The 13405-nt window shown below is 42.5% G+C and overlaps 1 protein-coding gene across 1 annotated transcript in view; it reads left to right on the top strand.

The window, feature by feature from the left end:
• Positions 1-13405, top strand: part of LOC117945071 (probable E3 ubiquitin-protein ligase HECTD4) — a 73815-nt gene that overhangs the window by 36735 nt on the left and 23675 nt on the right. Inside the window, exons 31-48 of the mRNA XM_034872324.1 lie at positions 56-222; positions 1098-1244; positions 1904-2088; positions 2968-3121; positions 3655-3935; positions 4886-5072; positions 5171-5252; positions 6178-6380; positions 6826-6961; positions 7098-7280; positions 7971-8135; positions 8235-8404; positions 9546-9661; positions 10623-10726; positions 11242-11403; positions 12221-12369; positions 12490-12569; positions 12886-13049. Coding sequence (XP_034728215.1) covers positions 56-222; positions 1098-1244; positions 1904-2088; positions 2968-3121; positions 3655-3935; positions 4886-5072; positions 5171-5252; positions 6178-6380; positions 6826-6961; positions 7098-7280; positions 7971-8135; positions 8235-8404; positions 9546-9661; positions 10623-10726; positions 11242-11403; positions 12221-12369; positions 12490-12569; positions 12886-13049 — 2835 coding nt within the window. The remainder of the gene's footprint in view (positions 1-55; positions 223-1097; positions 1245-1903; positions 2089-2967; positions 3122-3654; positions 3936-4885; positions 5073-5170; positions 5253-6177; positions 6381-6825; positions 6962-7097; positions 7281-7970; positions 8136-8234; positions 8405-9545; positions 9662-10622; positions 10727-11241; positions 11404-12220; positions 12370-12489; positions 12570-12885; positions 13050-13405) is intronic.

The raw sequence follows: 13405 nt of genomic DNA, 5'->3' as shown, positions 1-13405 counted from the left end.
AGGTGAATTCTGAGCTGATCTAGAATCACAAGGTGAATTCTGGTTGTTTCTGTAGGTTTCCAGCAGCAGCTTCCTGTCTGCTGCGCAGACACGTTGGAGACGCGGCAGCACGCGGAAGCAGGCGCTGGTTCACATGAGGGAGCTGCTCACGGCCGCTGTGAGAGTCGGGGGGGTCACCCACCTGGTGGGGCCTGTCACTATGGTACTGCAGGGGGGCCCAAGGTAAGGAAGGGGGGGTAGAACCACTTACAATCCCTCTCCACTCTACACACACTAACTCTATTTTATTTATATACTCCATAGGGCTGGGTAAAATCATCAATTCCTTAATTAAAATATAATTTTTTGAGTGAATAATAAAATACCAAAATCAATCTTTACATTTTTAATTTTATTTTTTAGTATCTGCTTTTTCACCATGGATGTGTAAGGGCATCCCGGGACACACGCAGGGCTTTCAAGCGAGGCAGTGGCTTTCACCCAGGAGACAGGTGTTTGTGAGTTCTATGTTAGGGTGCAGGTCTTTTAACCCAAACCACAGTCTCTTTCTCTAACCTGAACTAGTCGTTTTGTTGCCTAAACTTAACCGTCGTGGCAGCATGTCGGCAGCTAAAACCACCGTCCCCCTCATAGTGCCTCTGTTGCTGGCTCACAGGCATCTTTTTTTCAGCTAAATGTAACTTTTAAAGACCAAAAGTTTGTCAACATGATCACTCTTTGGCTTTTGCCGACAGAATTATTTTATATCGACGACCGTCATGTAAGTCCTGTTAAGTGAAAAGTACTTTAAACTAATTTTTGTTGGGATCAGTTCTTAATATGAACAATAACCTGCTGGTGCATCATGAAAATAGTTGAGGGATTCTTCTTGCTTGTTCAGTTTATAACCTGATTGATTGAATCGGGACCTTTTGAATCGGTTATGGGAATTATTGGCAATACCCAGCACCTTATACTTAAGATTAGTCCTCATGCTACAATACAATATTAAAAACAACATGTACTGGCACAGTAAACAATGTCTAAATGTGCATGGCTCCTCTGTACAGCAGTGTGTGTGTGTGTGTGTGTGTGTGTGTGTGTGTGTGTCCGTGCAGGATCGAGGAGCTGACCTGTGGTGGCATGGTGGAGCAGGTGCAGGAGGCCTTTGGGGAGACCATGACATCCGTAGTGTCACTATGTGCTCGCTACCCCATAGCCTGTGCCAACAGCATCGGCTTGCTTTGTACAATCCCCTACACCAGGCAAGAGAATTCATCTCTCACCTTCTCTCCTTTTGGATTTGTCTCCATATCGCTAAATCCTCCGATTCCCTACTGTGGTGGAATTTCCAGAAACACCATGTTGTGGTATGATGAGACTAAGAGAAAACATAGACATGATTAGGTTGTTCATTGGTCACAGGTCAGGGGATGAGAATATTCAGCCGGTCTCTGATATCCAAACCTGTTTGTGTATAATTATGTTTGTCTCTGCGGATTCAGGGAGTCTAGGCAGCTGCATGATAAAGGAACGTGTTGTCTCAGGACGGTCTACTGTTGGAGGACGGTGGGCCAGCCACACTATAGCATACTTCCAGAGAGAGAGAGGCTGAACCAGCCTTTAGCATCTGGGTTTTAGACGCTTGAGATATCTTTGTTCACGCTGAAGGTTCAGCTGACCTTAACGGGACTCCAGCATGAGTTTAAAAACACCTTCAGGAAGACAACTTCAGAGAGTTGGTACAACACGGCACGATAACACATCGTGGTTTCTCGATTGTCTCCTCAATTGAGTGGTCTTTAAATGGTTCTGTGTAATTCGTCAAGGTCTCCCGAACCGTCTCGACGTATGTGAAATGAGTCGTGATGCTCCTGAGATATTCTTTAACACTTACCTTTATTTGTTGTGCGTGTTGTGGTAGGAGTGAGGAGCAGTGCCTGGTTCGGAGCGGTCTGGTCCAGCTCATGGACAGCCTCTGTAGTTTAAGTGGTCAGAGGGAATGCAGCTCAAACGAGAAGCAGACCAGGAAGCAGAAGGTGGCCACCATGGCTTGGGCTGCTTTCCAGGTGCTGGCTAACCGCTGCATCGAGTGGGAGAAGGTGGAAGGTGAGTTTTAGTATTTATTAGATGAATCATCTCATTTTTGATGTGGTCCTTAAAACAATTAAACAGCAAATGCAAAACACAAAATGTAGGAAGGAAGGTTTACCCCCCCAGGCTAAAGTTGATTAAAAAGAAGGATAAAAAAACATCTTTATGGAAATTTATCTTAATGCCTTAATTAGAAGAAATAGGAAGATCCAACCTTTAAGGACACCAGTTATCTTTGTGAATGAGTAATGTATTGTAAATAATAACACCCCCTATGTTAAATCCCCATAGAGGCAGATTTTTATTATTAAAGACCAGTTATTTAATGGATCAGGAACCTACGCATCCTCTCGGCCAACACATTAAGGAGAAAAGAAAGAAACCATGAGAGAAAGAAACAAACTTCAGAAGTTCATCAAAAACCGGTACTCATAAACTACAAGAACTTCCCTTAAACATTACTACTTATGTATTTAATTCAACATTAACATGTATTTTAAGATAAACATATCTACAAATTACAAAATAAACTAATACAAATAATGTCCTATGTAATGTAAAACTTAATTTACACACCGTAGGACACAACGCAGATTACACCGCGGTCTCTCGTGTTTTGATCCGTTCTTTGAATTTGTTTTGATTTTTGGCGTCGGCTCTTACCGTCACTTGTTCCCAATCTCATCATTGTGGCCGCCTTTGTTGCTTCTTCTTCTCCGCCATCTTGTTTCTTTACTTCTGGTTTCTAGCAGAGAGAAATGTCACCAACAATCTCAGACTCGCTGTGACTTTTTTCAAATTGAAATATAAATTTAATTTTAGAGTACTTATTGGCCGCCCTAGTTAGTGTTATGTTGTTTTGATGGGTAATCATTCTTTTCCGTCTGATTAAAGGTGGCTCTACAGACGCAGTGCATTCTGGTCTGGCTCGGCAGGTGTCCAGCCTGCTGACCAATCACCTGGCCAGAGCTACGGAGTGCTGTGGGAATCAGGCCGCCGGCAACGACGCTTTGCAGGACGTGCTCAGTCTGCTCAATGACCTGTCCAGGTAATAGTTTAGTCATGGGTGAGTGTTTTGCCAGCTTAGAGAAAGACTAAGGTGGGCGTATTTGGCGGGGGGTTTAAGCGTCCTTCATCAAGAAAATTAAAAAAAATTTAAATTAAAAAAGCGAATACATTTTCTCTCTTAGTGGGATTTTGTCTCTTTGTTTTGTTTTTGCGTCTCTTTATCGCGTTGTGGCTCTTTTTGGTAGTTTTGCTTTTTTTTTTCACAATCATTTTGGACTGTTATTACCACCATATCTGTGTCTAAAACGTTGGAAAAGCTGGAACACATGATAAATAACTCAAAAAGCTCAAAGACAGAAGTTGCCCTAGAGGTCGAACTACAATCACTAGATCAGAAAAAAGTCTTTTAGTTACATTCATTCGGCTTAGGTGGTGCCCATAACAGCTTGAGTGCTACACCTAAGTCTTATATTGTAGGGGAAACTCTGTGTGTGTTTGTATCATGCATGTCTAGACATCATCATGTATGTGTATTCATACGCTATGCAAATGTCTTCCTGTGTTGTATTCCAGGAGCCACATAGGGAAAGCTATCCTGAGCCAGCCGGCGTGTGTTTCTAAGCTCTTGTCTCTGCTGCTTGACCAGAGACCTTCTCCAAAGCTGGTACTTATCATCCTGCAGCTGTGCCGAGCCGCCCTGCCTCTCATGAGTGTGGAGGACTGTGGTAACGTGGCCCTGCCCTCGTGGAGCTACTCCATCAACACGCTAGATGCTGAGCAACAAGATGCTAGTGACCCAGCCTCGCGCATTGCTGCCTTGCTGCTAGCAAAGCTGGCAGACTATGTAGTACCAGGTGGGTCTCTCTTATCTTAAATCAGGGTTGAGATCAGGAAATGATGATGATGGAGACTTGAAAGATGACAAGTCCAAAGATTTGAGATCATTTGCAGTTTTATTCAAACTTTCATGATACAGTGAGCCACCTCTGTACACACACGGATGTCTGTACCAGAGTGATCATGAACATCAGAATAACTGCGTTTCTTATGTTCTTCTGGTCCTGCACCAGTCAGTTGATCTATTTCTGTGAGACAGGGTTACCTTTGAAACGACTCCTTATTTGTGAGACACTTCTGCTAGTTTGACACATTCTGATCTGTTCCTGCACCCTGGTGTCCACTTCACGCTGACTCTGCCCTGAAAGCTCCCTAAGAATAGTAAAATACATTTGAATGACCAGAGTTCTGTGTCTATCACACAGCATATACAGTCCTTATATCCCCGTGCATCCATCTCTAGTACGTCAAGAATGACTGTAGCCGTCATTCTGTCTGTAGAATGCTTCATGGCTCCAACCTTGCTTACAGTGGAGAAATGCAGAGTCATAACATTTTTAGCTGTCTCCAACACTGGAGAACTTATTTTAGGAAATACACATATTTCAGAGGCACATTGAAGGATTTACTTATAATGAAAGAATCCCTTAAGAGATGAACAATTATTAAAAAATAATCATTGTCTATGTAATTTTCCCACAAAACTTACATGCATAAATACCAACCTATCAGTATCCAGGAGTATTTAAAGGGTAACTTTGTTTTTTTGCTCTTCACTTAGACACCAATGCAATAGGGTCCAGGTTGATAAAAAACACAAATTACCCTTTTAATAAATGTGTGTGGACGAGGGTGGCCCCTGCAAACAAAAGCTCTTTTATTACAAATTGAATTGCCCAAAACATAAACTGGATAAGTTACTTTCTCCTGCTAATTAATAATATTTACATTATTCCTGCTTTACCAGGGTGCCAGACGCTGCTCTCCCCCAGCTCCTCTGAGCCAGACACTAGTCTGTCCCGCACCAGTTCCAAAGGAGCTCTGAAGTCTGAAGACGTCGGCGAGGAGGGAGAGGCGGTCGACGGAAAGCTCTCAATCTTCATCCACAAGAGAGATGACCAGTCGTCTCATGAAGTTCTGCAACCGCTTCTCAGGTAAGGTCGCCTGTAATATCTGTGTTTTTATTCCACATTAGCATGCTCAGTCTTGGTCTCTCTGACATGAACCTTCTTCCATCCACTCCAAAATGCAGCAGCTCAGAGGGACGTCCCTTTCGCCTCGGCACTGGTGCAAACATGGAAAAGGTTGTAAAGATGGACAGAGACATGACAAAGGTCAGTTTTATGACTGTGCCTATGTTATATATTTTGTTGTGTTGTCTACTTACACTGTCCCATAATGTTTCCAACAATGTTCAAACCCAGAGTAGGCTGTTATATTATTTTAATGACACGGGACGTTTCATTTAGTCGCCTGTCAGTAAAACCTTTGCTTACAAAGGAAAGTTACTCTTTCGTCAAAACGGAAACCCAGATGATGGAGAGTGGTTGTAAATCATAAAATGTCACCGAAAGAATAATACTCAGTAACCGTAATACTATCCCACCCTGGTTTTTCTGCCTCCCTCTACGCCGTTAAGGGACTGAGAGAGGGATTGAGAGACCCCTAGTTGCAAAACATTACATATTGTACGTTATAAAAAATAAAAAAACTACCCAGGGTTTGAAATTATATTCAATATACATTTAGTCGGTGACTCGTCAAACATTGGGGGTGTGGCTTGGAGCAGAGTCGCCGTCGAAAGGAAACAATCCCCTTAAAGAAAACAACCGCTAACACGGTCTACGCTCAATAATTCCAATTATTTGTTTTCCCCCACGGCATAAATGGAAATTACATTTTAGTGGGCGTACCCAGTAAGGCCGACAGAATCTATATAGAGTAGAGCCGGACCGATAAAGGATCTTCAAGGCTGATTCCAATACGAATATTGGGTTATTTAAAACTCCAATATGCCGATATACCGGCGATATGTGTTTAAAAAAGAAATTTAAAAATCCAGAAACGTTGTAGAGCGTCCTCTGGTGGACAGACTATGCAACGCCATCACTAACAGGGACGTTGTAGAGCGTCCTCTGGTGGACAGACTATGCAACGCCATCACTAACAGGGACGTTGTAGAGCGTATCAAGACTTACATTTCTGCAGCTTTATTCCAACTGCCATCCTTACCTCTTTTAAATGGTAAACCCTTTCTAGAGTGGCAGCTGTGAGGTGATCACAGAAGAGGCCTCTGCTGCCCTGAGGAAGGCCAACAAGTGGGCCCAGTCGGGTCTGATAGTGAGCGTCGGTCCGCCCGTGGAGACCGTAGCTCAGGAGGCCGCTGGAGGCATCACCACCGGGGACAAGAAGAAAACCGCTCAGACCGCTGTGTGCAGGGACAGGAACGCGGATCTGGCCAGGTACGGACACAACAAGTCCCTCTTTTCTCTACTGGATATAGGATTTCTTCAATATTGAGTATTTAGAATATGACAATATTCAGATTTTCATACAGGTCATGTAAACCACATATTCAGTGTCAGGTTCCTGATTATGGACTTTCTGAAGTTATTATTTTCTGATTAAGACATGTTGGATATTCAGGTATTATTCAGGTTTTAGAAGCATTCCTGTATACGGTGCATTAAGAATCTGTCTGTGCATGTACTATGGTTACTGTACACAACATGACTATTATTGGAATATTCATTTCCATAAGCCATGTAAACAGCTTTGTCTGAATATTCTCTTCTTTTCAGAGGAAGGGCAACAACTGGAATATTGTATGCATGTAAATAAACTCCGTTGTAGTCATCAGTCAACAGGTAGCGGTCTTTTTCTTATTCATGGTTTTGTCTGGAACAGGTCGGACCCCGTCAGGCCGTTCATCAGTGGCCATGTTGCCAACAGCATGGCTGCCGAGGTCATTGCTCTGCTGCATAGCCTGCTCACTGCCCCCGAGTCCAACACCGCTCAGATCTGGACCAGCACTGCTGAAAAGGTCAAATAAAAACTATAACGTGTTTGACTATATTACAGTGTCTTATTAATGGCCACTAATAACTTGTTGACATGGATGTGATTCTATATTGCACTACTTCTTTTACTAATGCTTCGTTCTTTGGGGTTTGTGGCAGGTTCTCTCCCGGGCCCTGATGTTCATCCCTCAGCTGGGGAAGTACGCTGAGAGTATTCTGGAGAACGGGAGCAGCAGTGGGAGGAAGCTGGCTAAGCTGCAGGCGATTGGCAGACAAGCTGTTGCTGCACTTTGTGCCCTCGGGGGCTTCAAAGAAACTATTAAGATCGGCTCAGAGGTCCAGGTCAGTTAAGGGAGACAAATCAGGCTACATCTACACTATGTTTTCATTGTTAAGTGGAGCTTTGAGACAAAAACGATCTCCACACAGAGTTTAAGCTCCACTAGCAGAACTAATCTCCGTCCTTATTAACACGTCTGATAACCCAAATCACATGACCAATCACACAGGAAAACAGGAAGCAGATTGTCTGTTGTTACTCTACAGTTGAAAGTCATTGATGTACTTAAGATAAAAATAGAGAAAATACTTTGGAGCAGGAACAACAACGATGAAAGTACGAGCAGGGATTATAATCTTAGAGCGAGGACGAGGTGGAACCCTTACTGAAAGGTCTGGAAGCTTCTGACCGATAAGACTGTCGGACGTGCATCTTGTCTCCAAATGTCTCCGTTTGTGTCCGTCCAGACTACAGAGCAACCCCGGAGTTTTCACACCGAAACGGGGGCAGCAGTGTTTCTAAATGCCTCCGCTTTAGTGGCTCGGAAACGCAGCAACAAAGCAAAAGATATTCATTTTTAAACCAAAACAAAGTCACGTGGGAGTATCCTCTGTGAACACATTTTACTTTTGCACCAACCTGTGCTATAGTTTGCATTTTAGATGAAATCATTTCAACATGTCCTCACCTTTTTTCCTCTAAAGCTTTAAAATGTTAAATGTTGAGTGTCGTGTGATTCCTCTGCTCTGAAGGTGGTAGGTAAAGGAGTGCTGGGCAGCGTCGGCATCGTCATCTCCATCAATGAGCAGGAAGGCATCGCTACCGTCAGGTTCCCGTGTGGCGAGTACAGGAGAGCTTGCCAGGCCTCAGACACCCTGACAGTCCCTATATCTCGCCTTTGCACGCCCAGATCAGAGGTACAGGTCTCGGCATCGAACACAACACTCCTTATTTCCAGGAAAATGACAGCTTCAGTCTCATTCGCATCTCTTCTACTCCCCACCTATCCCCAACAGGCGCTCCCTCTCTATAAGCTCTCAATCACAGAAAAGGTCGTGCAGGCGGTGCAGTCCATGCTTCTGCCACACGAGGGCAGTCTGTCCATCCACACGTCTCTGCCCGCTACAGGCGACGGCTCCAGCCCCGTCATGGCTGCAGTTCGCCTGCTGGCGGAAATCAGAACCCGGTTAGTAAACATTAAATTAATAATGTAATAATGGAAATTAACTCTTCCGCTTCAGCCTTTCTGTTGACACCTCTGCAAGTTTGAATCAGTTTTAACTTGTTTTCAGTAATTATTCTTACATTTATAGACATCAGGCATGCACAAATAATCACAATCTCGATTCACCCTGTTGGTTTTTAACTAACTACGATTTAATTTTTTTTTCAATGACTTTGATTCTCATTCAATTTTCCGAGCCGTCTGAATCGTAACTTATATATATACTTCTCCTGTGAGTTTTAAAACATAGACTGCATAAAACAATGTTTCCCAAACTTAGGGCCGGGACCCAAAATGGGTCGCAGACGCGTTTTATTGGGTCGCCAATTGGCAGAGAACAGACTAAATGCTCAGCATGACCTCAGAAGGGCACTTTCAAAAACCGAACCTGGACTAGATCAGCTGGTTGATATCTTCAACCAGACACACACATCTCATTAAATTCAAGTCGGCATTATTTAAAAAAAATTGGAGTTGGTACTGAGGGATGATGGGAGGGGATAAGAAGCCTCTATGCATACAGGCTTGTGGTGAAATATGCTATAGGTGCCAAAACTAAATCCATGTTTGTTACTGCCAATTTGTTTTGTTTTGTCATGGGTCATGTGTGCAATAAACATTACACTTCGAGTCGTGATATCAATTCTATGCTAAACAGTCGTGATTCGTATTTGCCCTGAATTGTGCAGGCCTCATAGACATTTATTGTGAAATTACAGTAAAATAGGGAAATTTAATGTGAGTAAAATGTTAAATTAAGTAACTCTAAAGCAGCACACTGGGAAATTACAATAAAATATACAGCTGTCATTTCACAATAATTGACTGTTAAAATGACACAGTAACTTACTGGGAAAGTAACGCAACTAGTGTCCGGTAATCTACTTTAAAAGTCAGATAAGTTACGGTGTACACAGCTTCAGCATGTCTCTGTAAAAATATATGAAGACAGTTAAGTTGATTAGTGTTGTTTTTATCAGCTGTAATGAAAATGTAGGGACCTGAAATCTGTAAAAACTCTCATTATGTGATCATTTAACAAATGTAATGGCTGAGTGACGGCAGATTGGACGAAGATCTCCATGTTTTGGATGTGTTTCAGGGCGTGCCTGGTGATGGCGCAGCTCCTGGAGGACAGCTCCTTCTGCGAGGAGTTCATCCAGCAGTGTCCCGCTGCTGTGGAGGTTCTCAACCTGGTCGCCCAGGAGTGCTGCCCTGGTGAGCACGCACGCTGACCTTTAGAATCACTTCAGCACCCGAAACCTTTCCTGAACAGCAGGGGTCTTCGACGTTTTTAGAACAGTTGTCAGAGACAAAGAGCAGGGACCCCTCTACTACATATACTGTGGGGGGGGGGGGGGGGGGGGGGGGAGAATCACCAGACGCCTCCCGATATATCATCACGATACTTATGCCACAATACGATATTATTGCAATTTAAAAAATTGCAATACTCGATAGTACTGCGATATATTGCAATTTATAACCTTTTTTCCAACTAATTTTTCCCAAAGAAATTCTTTTTTTTTATTTAAAAAGAAATATTTCTCTGTTTGAATATAACTTCAATGTTATCGCTGCAAAATGGAACAAACTGACCACCACATATATAATATATAATAAAAGCGCCATACTTGGCGTCTGTGTATCATTACAGTATTGCCACTGAAAATATATATATATATATATATATATATTTTTTTTTTTTTTCACCCCTAATATATTGTATGACATGAAGTTGCATATTAAACTCGGCCTACAAAAAAAGAAAGAACCAAGAAAAAAGAACCTGTAAATATTAAGTTGAAATACAAGGAGTGTGGATATGTGCGGTATTACATAGTTAAAGGAATGTTATGACACAGTATTTACATCCATCCATCTGCTGAAGCAGCAGCTCTAGCATGGGACCCCAAACTTCCCTTCCCCGAGCCACCGTTTACATATTTTCATAATCAAGGAGTTATACTGTTGAAAATTAAAATACTAATAACAATAGTAGCAGTTGAGAATTGCACATATTTCAAGCCAATGTCATTGCACAAAACAGATAATATTGTCCAATTTCAACCTCACTCTTGTGTGTGTCAGACACTCAGAGGGAGGAGTTGTAAAGTTTGATGGCCGGAGGCATAAATAATGAAATGTGTGTCCGACAAAGTTGTGTCATCTTGTGCAGGGGAGCGCCTCGGCATGGTCGAGGCTCAGTGTGAACGCGTCAGGATGCTGTACCGGGACTGTGCTCGGCCGCCGCCGCCCCCCCTGCAGACAGACCGACGCCAGGTGGGAGTCACCACATTTAGAGAATACTTTGATGTATAATTTGTTTGTTTTTTATTATAGAAAAAGGTATTTTGTTTGAAGAGACCGAAAAGAGAGATGACTGAACCTCCTTAAATCTGTTGAATACAACATTTGGATTAGGGCTGCTGCCGACTGATTCCTTTCATCGTTGATTAATCTGCGGATTAGATTCTTGATTAACAAATTAGTTGTCTGTTCTCTTTAATGTCCAAAGTTTGTGCCTCCTAAAGCCCAATATGACGTCCCCAAATGTCTTGTTTTGTCCACAACTCAAAGATATCAGTTAGGTGTCACAGAGATGAGACGAGAAACTAGAGAAATTTCAGAATTAACGACCTTCTTTGATAAAAAAATGACTCAAACCGATTAATAGATGATCTAAAACGTTGATGATTGTAATAGATGAAAACAGCTCTGTTTTTTACAATTTCTCAGTCAGATTTATCAACCTCCATATTTGTCTCTTTATCCCTTCGATGTGCTTCTCTCGTCAGCCCAAGGAGATCACCTGGTGTCCATCTCGAGTCTTCCCTCCGGTCCGGGCCTGCATGTTCTCGTCCCGTCTGACCTCGGTCACCTTCCTGGCCGATCCGAGCGCTGGAGGCGGGCTGCCCAGAGGCACCTTCATCTACGCCACCTGTCCTGTACCAATCCAGGTGGCTACATGCAGTAATCTATACTATCACATATATCTGTCACAGCCATTACAGGGATGTTTGTGTGTCATTACTTATGTACATGTCAGAAACACAATCGGCTTTATTTGCCAGGTATGAGGACACATACGAGGAAATTAGCTTTGGATCATCATTGCTCACAATGCGGTTACACATACAAAACAAAGCACAAAACAAACAATATATATATACACACTAATATATACACACTAATATATATATACACACTCTGCGTTCAGCTCAAGGAATTGAGCATAAAATGTCTCAGAACAAGTGATGTCAGTGGCAATAACTCCGTCTGTAGGGAGTTGGGTTGGGAACTGTTCAAGTCCCGGACTGAAGTACAGAGTGTGGACTAGTAGCTGGAGAGATGCCAGTTCTTAATTTAATCGTGTATTTGTGAGATATAATTTGTGAGATATTTCCACATCACATCTTGATCATAATATTCTGACAATTATGTCATGTAACATTAACTCGTGAAATAATTTATCAGTTACAATTGCAATATCTGTTATTTATTTCCTGTTGCTACTTATTTTCACACTGTACTTTATGTTCATACTACACTACAATAGCATATTTTTACATTTTATATTTTTGTATTTCGTTTTGACACAAGTTTATGCTTCAGTCTCATTCCATTGTACTTCACTTGTGTTTAATGACAATAAAGCCTTTCTGTTCTACTCTTATTTTTACCTTAAATTTGACTGTGAGTAACTGCAACTGAACAATTTCCCTGAGGCGATCAGTGAAGTATTGTGATTTTGATTACTTCTCTTTGTCCCTACAGGCCCCGTCTTTTTACTGGGAGATAGAAATTGTCTCCTATGGAGACTCCGAGGAGGACAGCGGCCCGATTGTGTCCTTTGGTTTTGCCACCGAGGCGGAGAAGAGAGACGGAGCGTGGACCAACCCCGTCGGCACTTGTCTGTTTCATAAGTAGGTTTGCCTGCATATTAACTCTGAGATCCTTTTCCCACTGCTCTGTCTCTGACTTGAGTGCTGACTGCTACCCTTCTATTTTGTGTTGTTCCATCTCTGTCTGTCTGTGTGTGCCAGTAATGGTAGGGCAGTGCATTATAATGGCTCCAGTCTGCTGCAGTGGAAGAGTGTCAGGCTGGATGTGGCTCTACTTCCTGGTGAGACAGGAGACAAATGATCTCTCTCTTCATACACATGTCTACTGCCTCATTTCTTTGATTTAGTCAACTTTGAAATCCAAACGGCAATGTATGTTATCTACTTAAACATACATTGTATTTTCAACTCCTTCAAAGCATTGTATCTTATCTTATCTGGTTGCTCTTTCAATAAAAAAAAAAGCTATTTTGCAAGCAGATCTTGCTTCCTTAACTCAAGCTGCATCTAGTTAAGCATGTTTTAAAATATGGATTGTATTACCTCTTAGCATTGAGTCATAACTGAGAATGCGACCCTGCGTTTGTGTAAACACAGGCGACGTGGCTGGAATCGGCTGGGAGCGTTCGGAGGGCACTCCTCCCCCCCCTGGCCAGGCCCCCAAAGGCAGGGTCTACTTTACCTACTGTGGCCAGCGGCTAGGCCCGATCCTGGAGGATGTAGCTGGAGGAATGTGGCCCCTGGTACACATTCAAAAAAAGGTGGGTTTCTGTCGACTGCAGTGACCTTGAAAGCTTTACAGTTAAACTGTTGTTAAAGGGTAACTTAGTTGTTTGTTTGTTTGTTTTTAACCTGGACCCTATTTTCCCATTATTTTTATGGGAAAATAGGGAACTGATGTGACTAATGGGAACAATAGCTAATATGTATCATAACTTAAAGGAAAAATGTTTAGCGTCAGTTCCCGTCCACTAAAAGTTGTGTTGTTGCTGATGAGAGACTCAGATTATTATTCTAAGTGTCTGACAACATTATGAAAGGATCCCTACAGAGATAGACCTTTTAGTTAAAGAGGAAGATCCTTTTAGTTTAACATAAAACAGCCCCGACATCACCG

This window comes from Etheostoma cragini, chromosome 5 (genome assembly GCF_013103735.1).
Source record: "Etheostoma cragini isolate CJK2018 chromosome 5, CSU_Ecrag_1.0, whole genome shotgun sequence".
Taxonomy (NCBI): Eukaryota; Metazoa; Chordata; class Actinopteri; order Perciformes; family Percidae; genus Etheostoma; species Etheostoma cragini.
Note: the sequence above shows the minus strand (reverse complement) of the source record. Positions and strands in the feature narration are given on the sequence as shown.